Below are 23365 nucleotides of genomic sequence, written 5' to 3'. Positions count from 1 at the left end.
GCTCCTTTTCACTTTCACACTCTGTCAACTTCTGCCTCTGTGGCATCTGAACATCACCAAACACCTCCCCTCTATTTGGAAACAGTGGCATCACAATAACTTCAATACTGCAACATAAGATTGAATTTATTCTGAGTGCTATTATAGGCGTTCAATACTTTCACTAAATATGCCCTGCCAGCTGAAACTCCACCTCAGCATCAGCATTTGTGTACTTATGGTACATGGACTTAAATGGTTCAAACAGGAGGAGGAATACGCAGAATTGGAGTGGACAGAGAGACAGCAGCAGCCTGAGAAAGTCTTGAAAAAACAAAAAATACATCATGAACTAAATCCCAGTCCACATAAACTTGACAAAATCCCTGTACTACAAAACTGTCAATGAACAGGTCAACTGTAGTAAGATGGTGCTTCATATTTTATTTATTTATTCAATTTATTTATTTGTTTGTTTATTTGTGTATTTATTTCTTGGCTATGGCATTGGTTTTTGAAGTGAGGTCTGCAGACCCCCAGGGGAGTCTTTGGCAAAATGAGCAAGAGATTAATTTCACAATGATTCAATTCAAAAGAAACTGTTATGATACGAAAAAATGTGTGAAATGATTATTTTAACATAATGTTTTTATTTTGAATATATTTGCAAATGTTGAGTGTTTTCATATCAGGGTCCCTGTAGAGCAAAATCACTTCAGATATGGCCCTGTGGCTTAATGAGAGCAAAATTAAACTTGGCTTTGGTACTGAAGTGTTCTCATAACTATCAGAGAAACATCTTGATATAATTGAAATATTGCAAAACAGACCTTTCAAATGCAAAACATTTCAAGCAACCCATCCAATATTTTAGTTTTATTTATAATACTTCCTTCTCACTGTGATCCTTCACAAGAGGTTGTTTATTTTGTATTTGAACCCATATTTTGTGCAGCATTTTTGTAATTTTGTTGTAAAAGGTACTATGAAAATAAACTTTTTACTTAATATTTTTCCCTCTGTTTGCTATTCTCCGAGGCCTCATCTTGACTCTTTTGGGGAAAGAGGGGAAAAAGCAGAAGGCACCGGAGGAAAGGGAGAGAAACAAGGGAGGAAGGAGAGAGAGGAGTGCCCTTACCCCTGCACCGTCAGGACGCTGCCCATGGAGGGGGAGGAGGGGGGAGTAGCTGCCTCTTTGATCATCCCTGTGGGGGAGCCGTGGGACGGGGGAGACGTGGACGGGACAGCCAGGCTCACCGCCACAGCCTCCTCTGTATCTCCTTGGCAACCGCAAAAAGGAAAACAATATTACCAAATCCTTCATTCATTCATTCATTGTCATTTATTTTGTTCAACCCAGTATATATATGTATCTAAAATCATCGATCACTAAATTATATACATAAAATTTCACTTTCATATAATTTGTGAAATATATATCTGTGTGCTGAACTGTTTCCAAAAAGTATTCACCTGTTGAAGAAGGGCCAGACTCGATCAGGCCAACCTTCACCACCTGGAAGAAATAATATGTGTAAAATATATGAATGATCCATTTGGTTTCATGAATGTTTTACAGGGCAGCATCTATAAATACAGAACCAACAAGCTGCTGAAAAAAAACCTTACCCCAATAAATGGAATGAACTTCTGGTAAGAGTCTTCATCTCGCCTGGGAAGAGCGGAAAAAAAAAAAGTTTCTTTAGCTCCACTTTCTTTTCGGTAGTGGTTTTTTGTTATTGATGGTGTGTTCATTTCAACTCTGAATTTCATCATGTCAACGGTGTCTACTGGGGAAAATGCTAACAAGAAGAAGAAGAAGGAACTCTGCATTTTCTCCCAGGGGGGAAACCCCTAAGTGTATGCAGCCAGATTTGCTTATGTAGTAAATAAACCCGCTTATATTGATTCAATCCTTACTGCCATTTTTGTGTGCACATGAACTGAAAGTGGAGAAACCAGAGCTTGTAATTCCAAATTGGATGACCACTTGTTTTTTGCACACACTTGTTTTTTCACAAGCTGAAATGTATACTTGTGTATCCAGTATGTTCTGTCTGTTTCATGGTTTGCAAAAAACGTACAACACGCACTCTGTCTTGTGCATCTTAGTGTGTGGTGCGGTGTGTGTGTGTGTGTGTGTACATGTGTGTGATGTGTATATGCATGCACTCACGTCCTGTGTTTGCAGGTGAGCATGGCCTCAGCGATGGGCAGCTGGTGCGTGACTGTGGCTCCGCTGATGTACTGAGCGATTCTCCCCGCCACATCCAACTGGTCTGAAGACAACACAAAAATAAAAAGACGACAGAGTTCACTCACGGTCCTGACCGAGTGTTTCTGTTTCTGTTTCTGTGTTTGTGTTGATGGTTCTGGTAGCAGCGGCGATGAAAACTGCCTCAGGAACGACTGACGGAGTCTACATAAGTATCTGGAAGGGTGGAGTAACCTGTCTGTGGCGGCTCTGAGCGGCTGAACACATCTCTCCACGCCCCGTCCAGGAAAGAGGAACTGTAGCGGTTGTCAAGGGCGCCCAGGTGCTTGGCAACGGGATGGGAGCCTGTTGCAGAAAATGGAGAAAGAGGAAGAGAAAGGAACATACAAAAAGAAAAGATCAGAGTTGGAATTGGGATGGAAGTACAAAAACAAACCAAACCAAAAACTGTTGACAAATGTGAGTACACATTTATTTCCATACAGTGTGCCTCAGTGGGCCAGTCGGTAACAAATATGTCACCTTTTGAGGTCTGTAACTGCAGCGCCCCACTTAAGCCAATCAGGGTAATTTTTAAAACAACTGACATCAAGTGTGTGACAGCTGGATGAACATAAACACCAAACAAAACGCAGACTCATCCTCTCGTTCCTGTCTGGTCCCCAAAAATATTCAAATCCTGCAGCAGCGGCAGCCTGCCAGCGAGAGCTTCTTAAACGCCATGGCAACAAGCTCCGACTCGCTTACCCAGAGGCACAACCAGGAACCTCATGTGGTTCAGCCAATCGGACGTCTTGTTGGCGAGCTGCGTGACGAAGAACTGCAGGATAGCACCCAGGTAGCTCTGGCTGCCCACAGCCGCCACCTTCACTGCTCTGGGCATGGACGAGTTACAGTTACAGCTGCAGGGAGAGAGAGGGAGAGAGAGAGAGAGTGAGAGAGAGAGAGAGAGAGAGAGAGAAGGAGAGAGAGAGAAGGAGGAGGATGAGAGAAAGGTCAAATAGAGGACAGCAAACAGAGAAAGATAAGACTTAGTGGTGGAGAAAAAAGAAGATGAGTCATCCTGCAAACCAAATAATGCTATAATTCGCATTTTGTGTGCGAGCGTGCATGCATGTGTGTGTGTGTGTGTGTGTGTGTGTGTGTGTGTGTGTGTGTGTGTGTGTGTGTGTTAACGGTTTAGAAACACAACTCACAACTTCTGGATACGGGTGAGCACGGCAGACAGCACCGCCTGGATCTCGGCTCCCGAACATGTGCACACCACCGGGTGTCTCTGTACCTGGAGCTGCTCCGCCACATACTGTACCCACACACACACACACACACACACACACACACACACACACACACAGTAAGTGCTTTGATTCCCATGGGAGCCGTAGATGCTAAAGATAAATGCACTCTGTATGCGGGAAGGTGAATTAAAGCATCAACCAAATGGATTTACAATGATACTGTGACACACACACACACACACACACACACTTACCTGCCCCTGCCAGTCAGTGCCGTTGACTAGGATCAGGCTCTCGGGAAGTGCAGAGTCAGACAGCAGGATCTGGTTCAGCTGGTCATACACTGCCTTCCTGAGGACCTACACACACACACACACACACACACACATACACACACATTAAGTACATAAACCCCCTCACAGCAACACATTTACTTTTCAGATGAGTCATCGCTGCCTGTATAATTCATTCCTCCGCTCCAGGCGAGTCACAGATGATCGGGATGCGAGCGAGCTCTTTACTTAGAAAAAAGGATGGGGAAGAAAAGGATGTAAAACAAAGGAGGCTGCTTTTCTAAAGTACAGCACGCTAAGTGGGAGTTAATATGCTGATTTCTTTCCTTAAGCTGGGTTACCAAACAATGTGATGGCTATAAGGTCTTGAGGTATAGAAAACCACGTGAGAGGGGGTGTGTGTGTCTCTGTGGCTGCCTATATATGTACGGTTGTGTGGGTGAGTCAATGCAATCTGAGCAGGAAATGGGTTTTCTTCATTACAGATCACGAAGGCTATGTCTGCAATTTCACATTTCATTTACTCTAAATGCTTTGTCTGATACGCCTGGGGCCAGATGCATAAAAATCAAAAATCTGTGTACACAGAACAGAGATATGCATAATGCAGTTTTTCATCTCAGCCATCATGAAATTGTGCCCATGTGCAATAGACAGTGGACCTTTTCTCACAGCAGTCGTTTTGATATGAAATACCAGGTAAACAGAGGTGTTTCTGATGACATTAATTAAAGGTCAGTTCCATTTAGGCGTAGCAGAGCCAGGGCCCTGCTGTTGTGCATGCCAGCTCACTGCAAGGCCTCTGTTACACCTACAGTCATGCTACAGACAAAGACAGCAATCTTATAGGTTTATTGCAAGCCAATGGATCTACTGTACGATGATCACACGTCAATATACAAAAAAACATCATCGGCGTACGTCATCCACCTGCACCGCTGTAGTGGTAGACAGTCAAGAAAGAAAGAGGAAAATCCAAAGCAGAGGAGGAGGAGACTGTAGACCCAGTCGTTTTCTTCTTTGTTGAAATTCATTTCATCATTTCATTTTGCTTATTTTACCTCCATCACTGGGTTTAGCGCCAGTGTTGTGTTCATCAGTTCGTTCGTTAGTAGATGTAGGTCGCAGCAGCAGTCACACTGTGAGATGGTTATCCTAAATTTCTGACACTGCTGGAATTTAAGTCCCAGGCGATCTTTGGTCATAAAACCATGATAATGGCCATCTTTGAACCTCTCTCATAGTGTGACAAAAGACCTTCATTTTGGAACCATGACTTCAGATGTCTCTTCCACACCGGTCAACTTTCGTTTGGGAGAGCGCAAAACTGCAGTGTACACCCGGCTTAAACAGAACAGAACCTTAATTAACGTCATCAGTAACACCAATGTTTACCCTGCTATTTCATGTCAAATGGATATAAACACCTGCATATAAACACCTGTTGCTGCTCATTCAGTCTTTAGAAGTGAAGAAAAAGGCGGCAAAGAAGAAGCCCAATTTAACACCACATCCCTGGCCATGCTGCATCCAGCTGGAACAACAACAGACGACAGCTGCAGTGTCGATTTGTCTCTGTGTCTTACCGGTGTGCTGTGGCCGAGCTCCGGGGATCTCTCCGAGTCGGAGCTGTTGGTCCTCTCGCTCAGAGGTTTGGACAGCTGCCTCTCCTTCATGGGCGTGCTGCTGCGCTTCTGTCTGGGCGTGTGGCCGCCGTCCAGCCTGGGAATAAACCGACAGTCGAGGGGATTCATACGTTTCATGAGAGGAAGAGGCATATGTGACTTCTCTACTAACTCTCGTGCTGTTATGACAGTTCAGGAAAACATTTTAGGATGTGAAGGGCCACAAAAAATACATAAAGAGAGTCCTTTGTATGAAAAACAATTAGTTGCATGGTTAGTCGCTTATTTTTCTGATGGGTAGGCTCCTTGTGTATGTATTTGATTAGATTTACCTGCCCTTTGAATGAATGTGTTTGTCAATCGCTGGTGTCAGTCTTTCTAACAAGAAATTGCTGGCTTACATCCATGAAAAGAAAGAGGCTGTGAATGTAAATTTAAAAGCAGAAAAATAGTTGCCAAACACCAGATATCACAGCTCCAGATCAACACCACAATCTAATCAATTGTTGTTTGGCTCGAGGTCTGTTTATCTCTCCAGTTTAAGGGAAATCTATTCTTGTATTTCAGATATCCTGTTGACAGACAAGCAGACTAATGTGGGCGTAAACATAATCTCAGTGGAGGTAATTACTTCAAGGGCATAGTAGAGATACTTCATCAAACAAGTTTTATGTTTCCGGTTTGTTTGGATTAAAGAGACAAACAACAAGAACTGGGTAGTTAGCATGCGACAGCCACCACGGCTGAACAGACAAAGGAAAGAGAAAGTCAAACTCCATGACAAAGAGAAACAAAATCCCACCCGCGCTGTTTGATTGACAGGTGATCTCTGGTAAGTGCAGAGCAGAAACACCATGGCGATAAGTGCTTAGCAACAAAGATGTTATTGGGTGACTTTTTTTCTTTTTTTACCGAGGAGATGGCATCGTCTGGCATTCGCTCTTGCTGCTCTTCATGGGTGTACGGGGTTTCTCAGCCACGGATACAGTGATGCAGGGGCCCACCTCGGCAAACAGCTCCTGATCTGTTAGCTCCTTCACACACACAAACATACGCACACACACACACACACACACAAATATACGCACAGTCACAAAGACAGACTGTCAGCGTCAACAAGAGAAACACTCAACACTCTTGTGTCATCTTCCCCCACATTCTGTCACTCCACCTTTGTCTGTTGCACACTCTTTCGTTCACACACACACACACACACACACACACACACACACACACACACACACACACACACACACACACACAGACACACACACAGACACACACACAGACACACACAGACACACACACACACAGTCTCAAAGGGGGAGTCATACCAGTGTGTCAGTCTCAGACAGGGCCTCCTCCAGGTTGCGGCTACGGGAGGGTTTCAACTTCCCTAAAGAAGGCTGCTCCCCCTGCTGGAGAGACAACAGAACAGCAGTCAAGACGCAAGACTGCAAAAAAAAAAAAAAATCCTAAATCCATCTGAAAGTGCTGCAATATTCTGAGTCATAACACAAAAATAATACCAGACTTGTGAAAATAAATAAATAAATAAATGAATACAACAAAACACAACACTGTAATCAATCTAAAAAACAACAGCAACATCAGAAATGTCTATCAGGGGTAATTTTCCAGACTGTAATAGTACTTGTGGGCCTTTTTTCATTTTCTGTAATTTTAACCTGGAACTTTATAGACAATACACAGGGTTTCATTTCATATTGTTCTCCTCAAGTGTATAACAAACATGTATTAAAGCAAATAAAGTTTTTTTTTTCCCCAAATAAATGCCTTAAGGAGTCTAGATTCTGCAGATTTCCAAGGCTGACGTCCTGCAGATCAGAGGGTTAAAAAAAAAATTAAAAAAAATCCCTGACCACTTATTATACTTTATTGTATTAGTGTATATATATATGATTCACAGAGGAGAAACTACTGCGAAAAGGCTTCTGGATGCTGCAGGTAGGCTCCCTGTGAAAACCAATCAACTCAGCAGGGTTACACGCACTTATCATTGAGCGGGCAGCAATTATACAGGAGCAATTGGATTTCTGTGCCTTTTTCTGTCCCCGTTTCTGTCTGTGTTATTTTGAACCATTTCGGAAACATAATATTTGCATTCTATCACACTGCCGGCACAATTTTCACAGGTTTTAGATACTGGAAAGAAACGCAAGAATATTTCTGACTGCAAGATGATGATGCATAAAATATGTTAATTTTATTTATTTATTTGCGCAGTGTTTAAACATAGAAGCGAAGAGATAACTAAAACATGACACACCAATAAAAAATAGAAATAAAAGATTCAATTACTCATTCGTCCTACTGAGATTATTAGAAAAAGCATATTAGTCACACTGCATGTGGGTAACGGCCTGCAGATATTCGACAGAGTTATACATCAACAACAAGTCAGTTATAGTCTATGGGTCTTAAGTCATATTTCATCAACAAGTCTGTAAGTATTCAAACATTTCCAACAAAATGTCAGGCTACAAGATGCTTTACGACATTTGTCAACATAACACACCACAATAGCTAATATGTGCTGAATATTAACCCTTTAAACTCTGGTTTCCCTTTAATTTCCCCTTAAGATGCTTCAGTCACTTATATAAAGTGAAATATTCAAACCAAAGATGCCAATATTTTATGGCTGCAGGATCACATCAAACAGAAAATATCCAGAAGTCTCTCATCATTTTACACACACATCCCTGCAACTCAGCAGGACATGTCTGGTAGCTTTGGAAACTTTGGGGTCTCTACTTGAATTTGTAATTTTAAAAAAGTTCTGCAGCATGCATTTGTAATGACAGTTTCCTCTGATGCATCACTTATCAGACCATCAGAGGTAATTTCTCAGAGAATCGAGCTTCTGGCTCCCAAAACCGGCCCAAACATATTGATTTCATCTCAGATTCAGCCGACTAACGGATCTGTCCTGCCTTGTGTTTGTTTTTGGTGATATGCTGCTCATGCTGTCTCTGATTTGTCCTTCCTATCAGTGTCAATTGACATATCGTTAATATATCAACAGCAAGTCAGCAGAATGTCTATCAGGAAGCTTTATAATCATGTGTCAACAACATGTCTGTGGATATTCAACATCTCCAGCAGACTGTCAAAAGATATTTAAGTCAAATGTCAGCAGCATGTCAGTGAAATCCCCACAGACCAGCTGTATCAACATCATGCATTTTGAATGCCTTGTAAAGTAAATAAATAAAAATAAATTGGTAAAAAAAAAAAAAAAAAAAAGTCAATAGAATGTGAATAAAGCCTGATGGGAGATGGGACTGACAGGGCTGAAAGGGTTAACAGCAGTGTGGCTGACACATCATTTGTTTACTGACTTCCTACTGAATAATTTACTAAATATTAACAGCCATGTTGTTAAAATATATTTAAATATTTATACATACTGTATATATTCAAATGACTGCCTGATGATATCCGACTAAAATATCCACTGACAGTCTACAGCACAAACAGTCATACAGGGCTATAGTTACAAGTCTACTAACTTTTTTGACATGTCAATTTACCTTCTACACGTTAAATTTAGATTTTTTTGACAATATTTATTTCCTTTTATTTATTTATTTATTTATCCATCTATCTATCTGTTTATTTATTTTGCAAGGCATTCAAAATGCATGATGTTGATACAGCTGGTCTGTGGAGATTTCACTGACATGCTGCTGACATTTGACTTAAATACCTTTTGACAGTCTGCTGGAGATGTTGAATATCCACAGACATGTTGTTGACACATAATTTTAAAGCTTCCTGATAGACATTCTGCTGACTTGTTGTTGATATATTAACGATATGTCAATTGACACTGATATGGAGGACAAATCAGAGACAGCACGAGCAGCATATCACCAAAAACAAACACAAGGCAGGACAGATCCGTTAGTCGGCTGAATCTGAGATGAAATCAATATGTTTGGGCCGGTTTTGGGAGCCTGAGGCTCGATTCTCTGAGAAATTACTTCTGATGGTCTGATAAGTGATGCATCAGAAGAAACTGCGAGGGCCGTCATGAAAAATGCAAAGAGGAAAGCAGCTCACAAAAGGGTTTAGAGCAGAGCAAAGACGGCTGTTATGAAAATTCACTCAGAAATAATTCAATCCTAGAAAATCTTTCATGGATTTAATGGTTTAACACTTTCACTCCATCCTGGCTCCTGGATTTTATGTACTTGTGCGCGCATGTGTGTGTGTGTATGTATACTGCACCTGCAATGTCTATCCTTTGTTCCTTGTTTTTTAATGAGGGCTGCTTGTAAAGCCAATGGCCCTTTGGGGACAATAAAGATTTACTGCACTCAACTTTTTTTTTGTGAGGCAGCAGGAAAACCACCACAAATTGTGCCAGCTCTCTCAAGCGCCACATAAGTGAAATTCCTGCTGACGCTGCAGCTCAGAGTTACTCACAGGGCTGAATGTGTCTCGGCCCAGACTGCCTTTACTGTTCAGACTGCCGATCTCCGTCTGGGAACTGGACTGGGACATCCCTTCAAAGAACGGCCTGGGCGCAAACACACACAGAATTGAAAAAGATAAAGAGAGAGTGATAAAGTCAAGTCAGCGAAGAAGAAGAGGAAAAAAAGAAGCAGGGGAACGCCAACAGCAAAATCTAGATGGAAATAAGAGCTTGGTTAAAGCAACAGAGCAGAAATGATATTTCAGACACAATGAAAAACCAATGAATAACAACTAGATGTTAATACAAGTTTAAGAAATTTTAACCAATTTGGGTCACATGATGCTTTGGTAAAGGCTATTTCTCCATTTTAGCATTGATACACGGCTCTGCTTTCAACTGTGGAGTCACTCCCGTGAACAGAGCAGTGACTTTACAGTTTACAAAACCCACTGCAAAGCATTTCTGAAACATTTTTGAGGCATTTTTTAATGCAGGACCTGCTTTAAAAATGGGACTATGGCTGATTCACTATCACATCAAGTCAGGAAGTTCATTTTCTTTCTCCAGAAGATACTACTACTAGAACAATTATTATCACTACTACTACTACTACTACTACTACTACTAATACTAATAATAGTCCATTTGCATAGCACTTTTCAAAACCACAAAGACATAAAATTTGCTGGGGATGATGATTTCACTACTTTTATGTGTACTCAAGATTCAGTTTGCCTTGTGAACTACCTGGTTTTTAATTTACCTGCAAACTGACCCAATTCTAGTTAATAGGGAAAATGAAATCAGTGACTGCAGTGACTGGTTTTCACCAACAGAGGGAGCACTGACTCGTCAATGGAGTGCTGTCATGTCACTGCAGCACTTTCTCTTTGCACCAGAGAGTTTGGGAGTGAAGGCCCTGAGGAAAGTGATCTGTGTGTATTGTGTGTTTGTTTCTGTGTGTGTTAATGGTATGTGAATGGTGGTAATAAACCCGTGTCTGCACATATGTGTTCATTTGTGTCGGCTAGAGCTGCTACCTGAGCTTAGGCTTGGGCGTGCTGAGGATGCTGTCCGTCTCCTCCATCTCGGGCCCGCTGTCGCTGGGGTTGTACATCTCCAGGCTGTCGTACAGCTCGTCCAGATCCTCCTCCACCTCCTGGATCTGCTCCCTGGACACGTGCTCCAGCCCGAAACCCACCTGGACGAGGGAGCACACGGCGGCTGTGTCAACATGCACAGAGTAACCCAGCTACTGGCCAGACTCCAGTTAAGGCCTCATTCAGGTTAAGGTGTTAACATGAACCTTTGATACCCTGTGAGTAGCCCTGTTGCTATGAATAAACCAGCAGCTGGTTTCCGTCTGACACATGTAAAGACATGAGAATCCCAGTGGTAACACAGTAGAAGTAACACTGACTACATTTACATGGACTAAATAATCACAGTGCTGGCTTTATACTAAATAAGAAAATATTCTGAAGGAACTGTTTACACATGTGTTTATAAAACTATTCCATTTACATTTCCATTTATATGCTGACTTGCTACAGTGTTTTTTCAATATTTTATAATGTATACATGGTTAAAATGTCGTTCAATAACCCAACTAAACCCAGAACAGTCAACTTCTCTTGATCTGAGCATTGCTTACTGTGACTCGGAGCTTAATCGTGCGATCAGAAAATGCAATGCTGCCTTTATCAGGTTTTTAATCAGAATATCGCGGTCTGAGTTTGCACTAAAACTAAAAGTGAGAGGAGTGAGGTGTCTACACACCACAGTGACCCGTGTCTTATCAGAGCAAACCAAACGTCTTAAAACATGTTTCTCATAAATCAGAAGTACGAGTTTGACCGGGTTAGTCTAACCCAGTTGATGTTTATATGTGTCGAGACAAAATCAGGCTACCTGTGTAACCGGGTTAATGGCAGAATTCTCCACGGATGTCAATGTAGCCGCTGATCCATATCATAATAATGCCAATATAATAATGCCGACAGAGGCAACAGCAGAAACAGTAATAACAGCAGATATCACAGTAGTGTTACAAACCTTATAGGTATTACTAGTCTGGACGTGATGGCAATAGCAATGCAAGTGGTAAAATGAACAGTATTAATACTCCATCTCCAATCGCTTAAAATGTTTTCTTTTTTTAATACAAAGCTGTTTCCCTTCGTTTAATTTTCTGTCAACATACATTAGGCTGCATGCTTTGCAGCCAAAATGCTGCTGTTAAAATAAAATGATTATTATTAATAGTGGTTCCGGCATTAGCAACGCTGCCTTTTGATGTAGACAATCAAATAGCAAAAAAGCTGATATAATTGGTTGCTATTGGGTGGATGCTGCTGACGTTGATGTCAAATGAGCGCTACCCACAGAATGACACACACATAAGTGAGCACACACTTTTTGGTACGTGCACAGGGGGAAGAGGACGGCATTGGACAGGCAAGGAGAAAGCCTCACAACCACATGTGCATGGACACAGATGCAGAAGTGGGGGCCGAGAGGGAACAAGCACACACATTTTAGGATATGAAATTATCCCAGAAGCACAAAAGTGCGTCAAACACACACACACACACACACACACACAAACGCATATTCTATTTTAATCTACGCTGTTTGTTGTGTTATTGTTTTTTTTTTTTGTTGTTGAGTGGCAGATGACACTCAGCTGCGTTGCCACATCTCTCTCTGTCTCGAAAAGGAATATTGGTGAAGCAATTACACACTTTTACACTTTGTTCAAAGAGTGAAAGACAAAAAAAAAAAAAATAATGTGTGACTAAAGTGATGGTGGGAGTGGGAAAGTCACAAGGGGAGGTGAGGAAAACAGTGCGAGTCAAGTGTGAAACGAAGTGAGAAAAGACGCGGCGCTCACCTCATCGGTCACTTTAAACCTTTTCAGCAGGGCGACAAACTTCTGCTTGATGTTGGGTTGCTGTGGAGAAGAAAATGGAAAAAGAAAAGGGCAACGTGAGACTCAGGGGATGTACTGTATATCCCTATATCTCTGCCTAGGGTGTATGTGTGTGTGTACCTGTGTGTGAGAGTGAGAGAGCGAGAGAGAGAGGAGAGAAAGAGAGGGAGGGGCAGGATGAGCAGACAAGAACAGGATATATCTGACACTGCCGTGCTTCCTCTCCACGCCTGATGACTCAAACCAGCAGCAGTTAATAGATACAACACGAGGGGCTGCATTTCTATACCGGACTGTCAGTTCAGCACCATCTGTGCCACCGTGAGCAAAAACATCAACCATGCAGGATATAAGATATAGGTTTCCGTGCCTGGTGCAGACAGAGCACCTTTACAGATACACCGGACGGGATGCGACTGTCCTCTGTTATTACAATGGGCCGAGGGTAAAATGCCAAAGCCGGCTGCTGGGTTGAATTAGTGTAAAGGAATGTTTATTTACCATGCCGAGTTATTTAAAGCTGCAATAATCTAAACAGATCACCAAAGTTATTCGGAGCTTCTGGTTCCATGATCTTGCCAAGGGAACAGGGAAACGCAACGAGGTGCCAGCTTACAGCTTCAAACTCGGCCTGAAGCCGAGCCTGAAGTGTGGACGTCTTTATTTTGTTGACGCGGTGTGGAACAAGTTTTAAGCTGCAATGAAAAAAATCCCAAGCATTCACTCGCTTAACAGTACCGTAGGGCTGATTTAAGACCGTTTAGACTAAACTGCATGGTTCACATTGTCTGCTCTATTCACTGACTGTGTTTTTTTTTTTTTTATCAGTTAAAGGAGAAGAAACGATGACTATGCAGACAAAAAAGTAATAAAACTGACTTGGTTTGCTCAGAGTTTGCTTGATGTGTTTCTTCAGAGCACAGTCTACACATTTTCAATTCCAAGCCTATACAGATTTTGCCTGCCCGGCTGTAGCTATAAGTGGAGATTATTCTTCATACCAGTAAATATACAACTGTGTGCAAAAAGGCAAGAAATCTATTTCCTACATGAAATAGCTTGTCTCCCACTTTCTGCAATTTCTGTGCAATTCCAAAACTTTTCAGGAGTCGATATTCATCCAATTAATTTCCTATACTTTCCATTTTTTCACTCCAGAACTGCAAAAGAGTCTGGTGCTGGATTCTTACATATCGCTCCAGTGGTTTATCTCAGATAAATTATGGAGTGTTTATGACGGTGTGACAGGGCAACAAATCTCTTCTGGGATGTGAGCAGGAACGACCACAACGAGGAAAACAATTATCTCCCTTCAGAAATAACAGTTTTGTATTTAGAAAAACTACAATCCAATCCCCATCGTTGTCCCAGGCAGGTTGTTACATCAGGTTCACCGCGTCAAGATTAATTCAAGACAAATTGGAATAAAGTGAGGAGCATGAACTGAGGTGCGCTACAAGGTGAAGGCTTGGCTGTGATGCAGGAGAGATAAGTCAGCCTTGACTATGTACACAGCTTGAATAGAAACACTCCCACTGTACAAGGTTAATTTAAAACTTGCCTGCTCACTTTCCAAAGCAATCACGGTTTTATTTCATCATAACGTACAGGAGAATTAAAATTACAGGAGAGCATTTTGAAGTTAAGCTCCCTCCCCAACACACACAAACACAGACAAATGCAGACGCACACGCACACACACAGTCTCTCCACTGAAATGAGACTGTTTGATGTCTCTATATTATTGTTAGGCTAGTACACCATCGAGGCAGGGGACAAATAGGAAGAGAAAAGGTTACAAGAGATTAGATGCTGTTACTTTGTGCGGAGCAGCACCAACAGCCAATCAGGACTGTGGATAAAAACAAAGATTGTGGACTCATACTGATCATCAAGTGGGCGGAATCTGGAAGAGCAGACCAAAGCAGACAACTGGCGTCGATGCAAAGACGAGAGAATCTTGCCACATTATTTCCGTTAGCAACATCTACGCACAATACAAAGTGGACTTTCCAAAAGCTGAATGTGTTATCCAGATACTGAGCAAAAAAAAAAAAAAAAAATAACATTGTTGTGATTAGCAGTTATTGGAGGAAAAAAACACTATTGTTTGTCAGGCTCACCAAAGATATTCATGGTGGAGAAAAAAAATAAAATAACATGGTCTAATATTAGCTTGCAGCGAGGGGTCTGCTGCAGCAAATGAAATGAACAGGGCGGATGGATCAGGTGGGATCTGACAGCGACACAGATGTTGCCGGGTTCTCACAATTACACTGATGTCCAAAATCTTCCACTGCATTTGATTAGTGGTTAAACTTGCCCCTGCTTGACTTCCCCTTGGTATTTGCCCTCCGAGGGAATCCCCCCCCCCACCACGTTTCTGATGTGATGTCAACCTGCAGGAGGGCAATGGATGTAAATCCCCCTGCTCTTCTCTCTTCAGTGTATCCCCCACACGTGCTACAACTTGGACACCCCCGTCCCAAGCTATATCAACGTATAATCTGACCCATACTTCCCTCTGAACTCCAAGTGGCCTCCGTGTGGCGTCTGTTGTTACGTACGGCCAAGCACGGAGGAGAGGAAGTCAACAAGGGGAAATGAAACGACTACTGAAACGCAACATCTGTCCTTATCTCCTGAATGCTTACAGTGATTGTATATAACTAAGGTAGTTTGTCTAAAAGCCAAAAAGTACAGGCCAGAGTGGTGAGTAACATTATTGATTTACCTGCTGTGGCCAAATTGTGTTCGTTTTTTGTCATTTTCTGGGCAGAACTTGGTAGAAAGTAGCGAACAGAGCAGTGAGCAGAGTCTCTCCTCTTTAACTTCTGTCGGTAACGAAAGCGGACGGCTGCGTGATAAAGTCTAACTTTATGAAGGCTGTGTCCTAATTTAGAAAGAAGAGAGGTTGGAGTTCATGCCGCACTCTGGTTTGCAAATGTGAGTGTGTGTGTGTTCGTGCGTGTGTGTGTGTGCTTTGTAACTGCAGTAGTCGGGTGGGGCTGCTGTTACGGCTTGTATGGGTGCTTGTGTTTCAGTCTGGTATGTGCATGCGCCCCAGTTGCAGCAGTGCAGAGACTACGGTGCATGTGCGTGCACGTGTGTGTGTGCATGTGTGTGTGTGCATGTGTGTGTGTCCACAGGCGACAGTGGCATTGGGGAGTGGTGGTGACAGTCCCACTGGGATCTCCACAGTTGCAGCCCATTAATAACCTTCTCAGACAGACTCCTGCTGTTGCACACCACACACACACACACACACACACACACACACACACACCAAGTCTCACACCACTATATTCCAATAAAACCAACACCGCTGCACACCATGCACACGTAGTGAAGATTCATAAACTCAATCCAGATACGGTGCACTTGTCGCAAACTGCAGCTCCACTGGAATTCACAGGGTTTGAGGGTTAATCTGTGTGTTGGTGTGTGTTTGAGTGTGTGTGTGTGTGTGTCCCTTCATCCGAGGAAGTGGCTGGTTTATGTGTGGGAGGCTGTGGTGAGTTATCTCGATGTTTTCCTCCTCAGAAATAGGCCTAAACTCCATATGTGTAGAATGAGAGGGAGAAAATGGATTTACAGCAAAATCAACAAGGAGGGAAAAAGAGTGTGTGAGAGAGAGAGAGAGAGGGACTGCAGATGAGGTTGAGTGAGGTGAGAGAAGACGAGGGAGGGATTGGTGAGTCAAGTCAAATCAAATGTATTCATAAAGAGCTTTTCGCAAAGCAGGTCTGCTGCAAATTGCTTTGCAGGGGACAGGAGCACAAATAAAACACTGCAGAGGGGGAGGCGGGGTGAGGAAGGTGTGACTCTTACTCTGGTGATGGCAGCGTTGGAGGGGAGCTTACGCCGCGGCTTCTTCTTCCTCACCTCATCCTCTTCATCATACAGATACTGAGGGAGAGAGAAAGAGAGGAAGAGAGGGGTGTGTCAAATTGTTTTGGGCTCGTGACTCACACACACACACAAACACGCACTCAAAAACCAACACCGACCATGACTGATCGTTTGCTTGCCTCCCCTCTGTCTTTTCACATCTCACTGCTCCAGTTGCGCAGTCATCCCCCTACACACACACACACACACACGGCTTTCCTCCATCCCCTTTTTCAATCCATTCATCCGTCCTCCAAAGCCCTTGTCGCTCCCGACTTATCTCCCCTCGCTGTCTGTTTGCCTCTTTCACTCTTGCTCCTCCCCTCCAATCCCGTGCACCGGCGGGACCCGATTCTCTTCGCGTCCCCCCGCGCGCCAGGAGACGGAGAGGGAGGGAGGGAGACGAGGCGACACAAGGAAAAGACGAATGCAGGAGGAAATCCCGGTGGCTCGGTGCGCTAAATTCCATAACTCATCATGCAGTCGGGGTGCCTCGAGTTCAAATTCAACTCTTCCCTTCTCTCTCTCTCTCTTTCCCTGCATAGTTTCTGCTGTTTGACATCTTAAATTTCCACCAGGATCAATAACGCATCGATCTATCAATCTATCTATTTTCAACACTGCAAAAAACCCCTCCATCTTAGCTTAGTCATCTTGAGTGTTGAAATCTAATTTTTCTTAAACCGAGGTAAACAATCTGCCAGCGGGATGAGATAATCCCACTTGTTTCCAATGCTCATCAACTCGTTTAGAGAAATTTCTTGAATGAGGCATCATTTTCTTGATGCTAGTGGCCTGATCTGCTTTATTCTGCCTTGTTTCAACATATTCATACTTGTTCCCATAAAAAAAAACTGAAACAAGTGAAACAAATAGGATTATCTCATCCAACAAGCAAATTTGTGTCACTTAGTGCTTCCTTTCTCACTTCTCATTTATATCTCAGTATTTCAGAGCCCAAGAGTTAGTCTTTTATCATGATAGATATTAATAGCAATATTTTGCCCAGGCCTGCTTGATTGCTAGAATAACTGTTAGAATAGCGAATATGAAAATAATAATTTGATGCAAACGCACCTGTCCATGGATGGGGTCATCACTGCCCTCCTGCTCTGACGAGTAGCTCTCCTCCTCTTCCTCAGAGTAGTTGTCAATGTCTGGAGAACGATCTACAGCGACAGGGAGAGAGACAGACAGACAGAGCGCCATGAACGGCACATTGTTAGAAGAAAATCAAGGCTCAAAGAAACACTTGTAGTTGTTTCAGGATTATACTTATCCAACATAATCTTCTGCCAACCGAGCTGTAAGAGTTTTGGCCGTCTGACTCTGGATGGCTCTCATGTTAAACGTTCTGCGCTATGTGTCTACCTTTTGTGCTGTGGTTATTTTTAAGAATGTTAACCATGTGGAGAGTCGACCTCAGTGGCAGGAGGCTAATAGTTAGCATTCCAGCAATCAGCACTCAATAACAATAGGAGGAAGATAACACTACAACTGACCTATATAACAGATAGGGGGTAAGTGAAATAACAGATCTGGGACGCTGCTTATTTCACAATCCGATACTTTCACAACACTTGGGTGCTGCTTCGTTATGAATTATCGCATTTGCATGCCAAATCCATATGTATCGTAAATAACGTATTTGTACCGTACGCAAAAACCTGCATGGTTTGTGCCCTACGCTGCAAGGGATTACCATGAGGTGGGCATGTCTGTGAAGGGGAGACCCGTGGGTGCCCTCACAGGTCACCCACTGGTCTCAGGTCAAAGGTCAAGGACCCCCTTTGGAAATGGCCAGGCCAGATTTTCGCTCGCCAACATTTAGCCTAACTCTGAAGCAATATTTAGGCCTCTTGTGGACAATCCAGCATGACATACTTGGTACCGATTGATTCCATGGGTCATGAATCTTTACACCAAATCAAAAAGTTGATTTAAGAAATCATAAGAAAAAAATGGCAGTGCTTGAGTGAATGCATTTTTTTCCACCCCATGAAAGAATACTTTTTTTTTTTTAAACAGGTGAACTATCCCTTTAAAGAAAAATATGTTGAAAATGTTTCACGTATTCCTGTCATTACAGTAACTGAAAATAGCTTTGTGTGTATTTAGGTCAACAAGGTTGCAAGTGCAGTTCAAACATTCAGAGTGGGAGAGCTGAAGAATGCTTGATATTCACGTCAACGTCTACAACTTATATTAGAACCACTAAAGTTCACCCTGACGCTCACAGCTGCAGACTAACTTACTTATCCGATCAACCCTGCCTCCATTGACAGGGGATTACACTCTGATCCACACACACACATGCACAAACACCCTTCCTGGTCCTCACCCGACATCTTGGCCTTGGGGCCCTCGTGGTCGATGGGCTGGCTGGACAGAGAGTAAACTCGGACCTCGGCGACGGGCACCGAGGCGTCCTTCAGCTGGCTGTGCAGGCCCAGGACCTGAGCGCCCTCGCTGGGGTGCTGCATCACCTGGACGGGGTTAAGGCAGATTAGTTCACTGGATTAGATTAGGTTCCATTAAACAGGATGAGGTTACATTAAATTAGACTCCATAAGATTAGGGTCCCATTAGATGATGTTACCCAGCAAGCATTTAAACAGCGATGTGCAAAAGGTTGGCTGAGTTCAACTTTAACTATATTTAAACCACTGTATGTCAAGTGTTAAATTCCTCGACTCTTCCATGACTAAAATGTTAAATTTCTATGATGTATACAAAGTTAATATGACATGTTTTGTCTTGACCCAAATTTTAAAAACACTTCAGATTCAGAAGTCTACAAGTTTATGACAAACACATTTCAACTTCTATCAGCGCTACATTTAAATGGGTTTGCAACACAGCTGCAGACCTTCGTACCAACATCAATCAATATCAAACCAATCAAACATATTCAAATGTGACTTCGACATATGTATAAAATGGCATGAAAGGGTGTTTTATTTCATCTGCATGCTGCTTGTAAATGATAGAGGTGCAGGTTTCCGCCCATTTGTAAAATCTACTTGTGCGCCTGTGCAGTTTGTATGAAATCCCGGCATTCCCTAAGCACAGCTGTCCTCTTGCATTAATATTTGAACACTGAAACACAGCAGTAGTTCTTACAAATGCTAAAACAGCAAGTAATTTATGGTGAACAGAGGAAGGAAAACACTGGGCAATGCACAGCAGAGTGCACACAGCGGGGAGTAAACACAGCACCATACACATCATTTAAAAACTAAAGTAAGGGTAATAAGCTTTTCCTTTAAGCAAAAGGGGGACAAAATGCTGAGACGTGGAGGTTGAGAGAAGGGAAGGAAGGGAGAGGAGGGAAAAGAGAGGGAGGAGGAGTGAAATAAACCAGAGACGGCAGGAGGACAGAAAGTGAGACAGATGGAAACCAAAGCGGACAGAGACAGACAGACAAGATGGACAGGAGAGAAGAAACGTGAGAGAGAGAGAGCGAGCATGGAGGAGATATGGAGGACAGGGTGATGATGGAAATGAGGGAGGAAGGAGAGGAAAAAAGGTGAGAAGAGAAAACTAAACTAAAAACTACCATAGAGAGAGAGAGAGGAAATGTGAGTGAGCGAGGTAGGAAAAAATGTACTATTATTATTACACTACTTCCAAACGGTTCCCTCAGATGTCAGAAACAGCAGCATCATGCCGTGTGTTTGTGTGTGTGTGTGTGTACGTGCTGTGATATCCTGTCTCTGTCAGTAGTCTGGTCACACTCAGAGTTAATGAAGTCTGTGCAGCTTATTACGGAGACAGCAGCCAGACACTGTGGTGCACAGAAACACACCATTACCGCCGCACCGCTCACATGGTTCATCCATACACTTGACTGAGGTGCAGCTAATCCGTCAGCAATGTCACCCGTCGCTTTCTAATGCCTCTGACGTACCCCAAAGCTCTTCATTTTCGCTGTTTTGCAGGCTGAATGAAAATATGCAAATTCATCACGGCAAATAGCATCGCTACAGCCTAACAAATATGCAAAATAGATGTTTATAGTCACTATAAAATGAAATAACTCAGTGGAGCACAGACTGCTGCCAGAGCCGCTGTGATTATAAAGAGAGACCGTGCACTCCATCACGTTATAATGGGGAAATCTGAAATGCTAAAGATGGCGGCACATCAGTGCAAGACACACTATGAACCAATCACCCTTTCAGATTTTGCTACACAACTTTAACCCCATTGACACATGCTCATTTTACCCATCTTGAGCATTTAGGTTGTATCTGGATAGGAATAATCCACATAAACATGCAGGTGTCAGTGCTCCCTAAAGAACACATTCAAATCGGTATGCTCAAACCACTTCAGCAGGTGGTTTAAGGCACACTGGAGAAGGACGGCATATGAGTGTAAATGCATTCAGGGTTTCCCCCAGTGTAGTACGAGCTCGGCGGGCATCACTTAACCCCCCGCTGGGCCAAAACATCCCAAGAAAATGAATTTTAAGCATGGACACAGAAACTAGGAGTGCTGCAAGTGGCATTTTTCCCCAAACAAGTAGCATGGTCAGTCTGTAGTAGTGGAGTGCTTTTTTCATGTTTTTTATTTGCCATTTGTACCCCTCGTGATAAATCTCTCAAATGCTTTCAATTTTAAGCGTCATCCCAACAGCCTGTTTTGACTGGAAATGCAACAAATTAACAGAGGAAGATGCTTTCAAAATGCTGCTTCATTGTGTCTTTAAGGCTTCATATTTATAAATTTGACTTTAACACTTTTTAAAAAGGACCTGCACACACCAATTTATTTGGCACAAAACACAAAAACTTGCCCTAGATGGGAGCATATGAACGGTGTCCCATCGAGTGCATTTTTTTCCTTCCCGTTTTGTCCAATTTAGCCCCGTCTAACCTTGTGCACCACTATCAACAGAGTTTCAGCTGGTTTATCAAAAGCACAGAGACACACTTACACACAGGGAGCTGGAGGCAAAACATGCCAAAATAAAATGAAATGTGCCAAGTTTGCTCTGCAGTGACTTCTACAGCAGCTGTGAAACAAATGACAGTTCAAACCCATCGTGTCTTTCAGTCAGTTTTCATGTCCTTTGCTGTTTGAAAGAGCTTTAAAGGAGAGGACATTTTGACTTGATTTTACAAGCAAGGACAGCATTAGGAAGTCACCTGGCATCGTTTAAGTGTACTCTTTTATTAAGATTTCATACAGAATGACTGCACACAGCCAACTTTAAGCAGAAGAGGCCAAAATGTAAGTGAAAATTTGACATATTGTGACTTTAATCATTTAGGGTCACAGGACTGTTTTGCTTATTCATATGCCAAGTTTTTCAGCTGGAGCACTTGCTTTAATTTGGTCTGGATAAGAGGGTCAGCTAAATGTCAAGAATGTAAACGTCGTGGTGGGAGAAAAAAGGAGCTGACAGGTCAAAGCTATTCCTTGTTTATGTTTGAATTTACGTCCTTGTCTCGCTATAAAGCATTTTGTGGAGAACCTGTTTGTTCAAGGTGCTTCGGAAATAAATTTCCCTTGACTTACAGCCACAGTCTGAGAAACCCGCGAGGCATCTGTAAAGTAACAGGAACATACTTTTGTGTTCACACATACACACACACACACATCAGCCACAACCCTTTTATCATGACTTCATACTGAGAGAGAGGGAACACTGAGATCTTTTGGCAGAAGAGGCCAAAATGTAATTGAAAGTTTGATTTGTGGTGACATTTATGGTGGCCGAGATGGGAAAGACAGGCCCGAGATCAAAATCCAAGTCTGACTTTAAAGCGCACTTGGTTGGATTGAGTTTGAATGAAGGTTACGTGAAGGTCAGCACTAAATAACAGATTAAGGCACATATTGTGTGAGAATAAAGGTTCGAGACAATGAAAAGGGGTGAATACATTTAAATAAAAAGGCGGAAACAAAGTTATGAGCCCACAGTTGAGGGAACAACTAAATGAGTTGGCGCGTACGATGGTACTTTATGAGATTTAGTTAAACAGAGATCAGATTTACGGGAGCAACAGAGGCCCAGCGGTTAGGGAAATGAGCCTGTGAATGGTAGTTTGCCGGGTCGACTCCCCAGAGTGGAAGAGGCTCTCCTGACTCAACAGCCCACAGCCGACGAGCCCTCTGACAACGAGCGTAACCTCCGTCTGCTCCGGTGGACCGGCTCAGCGATAAACTGTACAAAACTGCACTTGTTCTGGCATATTCCCAAAGATGAATGTGCGAATTGTGTGAATGTAGCTAATCTTAAGCCACCCCAGGCCTTCACAGTAAATAAGGGTTGTAGATTCAGGGTTATCTACGAAGAAAATCTCACCCTAAAACACTTCATACAGGGAGAATTCCTCAATTGAAGAAGCAAAGATGCCAATTTATCCAGTGACAGTATCCTTCACTGACAGGAATGCAGCCTCAAGACATGCTGCATTTCGGCGTGACTGCCGCTTTTTCAGCACTGGAAATACTCGCTTTCTTGTTGCTCGGTGCCATCACTGCTGCTCTTTGTACCTACATGTACCGAATACACCAGAGGCTCCGGCCAATAAAAGCAAGAAAGTGAGCCCATGTTTGCTGGTTCGCCGGCAGTTTTGGAAGTAATGTTCCACTGAGAAAATATGTCGGGCTTTTGGACGTGAGCTACCGTAACTCAAGTTCAGCCATGTGTCAAGACTGGAACCGCTCCTGGATTAAGCCTGAATTTCCTGTACTTGTACTATAACTTGTATTCTTGTTTTATGCTTTTATA

General features: G+C 42.8%; 1 protein-coding gene across 2 annotated transcripts in view; it reads right to left on the bottom strand.

Moving 5' to 3' along the window:
- Window positions 1-23365, bottom strand: part of pacs1 (phosphofurin acidic cluster sorting protein 1) — a 73348-nt gene that overhangs the window by 6971 nt on the left and 43012 nt on the right. The window contains exons 5-21 of one of the 2 annotated variants that reach the window (XM_030077028.1): window positions 18962-19106; window positions 17698-17789; window positions 16561-16638; window positions 12691-12750; window positions 10838-10998; window positions 9806-9899; window positions 6685-6768; window positions 6263-6384; window positions 5312-5447; window positions 3687-3791; window positions 3391-3497; window positions 2942-3096; window positions 2429-2539; window positions 2156-2258; window positions 1609-1651; window positions 1453-1495; window positions 1118-1259 (exon numbers count right to left, since the gene is read on the bottom strand). In XM_030077028.1, the coding sequence (XP_029932888.1) occupies window positions 1118-1259; window positions 1453-1495; window positions 1609-1651; window positions 2156-2258; window positions 2429-2539; window positions 2942-3096; window positions 3391-3497; window positions 3687-3791; window positions 5312-5447; window positions 6263-6384; window positions 6685-6768; window positions 9806-9899; window positions 10838-10998; window positions 12691-12750; window positions 16561-16638; window positions 17698-17789; window positions 18962-19106 (1781 nt within the window). The remainder of the gene's footprint in view (window positions 1-1117; window positions 1260-1452; window positions 1496-1608; window positions 1652-2155; window positions 2259-2428; window positions 2540-2941; window positions 3097-3390; window positions 3498-3686; window positions 3792-5311; window positions 5448-6262; window positions 6385-6684; window positions 6769-9805; window positions 9900-10837; window positions 10999-12690; window positions 12751-16560; window positions 16639-17697; window positions 17790-18961; window positions 19107-23365) is intronic. The other variant, XM_030077029.1, reaches the window with a different exon arrangement.

The sequence above is a fragment of the Myripristis murdjan genome, chromosome 18 (genome assembly GCF_902150065.1).
Source record: "Myripristis murdjan chromosome 18, fMyrMur1.1, whole genome shotgun sequence".
Classification (NCBI taxonomy): domain Eukaryota; kingdom Metazoa; phylum Chordata; class Actinopteri; order Holocentriformes; family Holocentridae; genus Myripristis; species Myripristis murdjan.
Note: the sequence above shows the minus strand (reverse complement) of the source record. Positions and strands in the feature narration are given on the sequence as shown.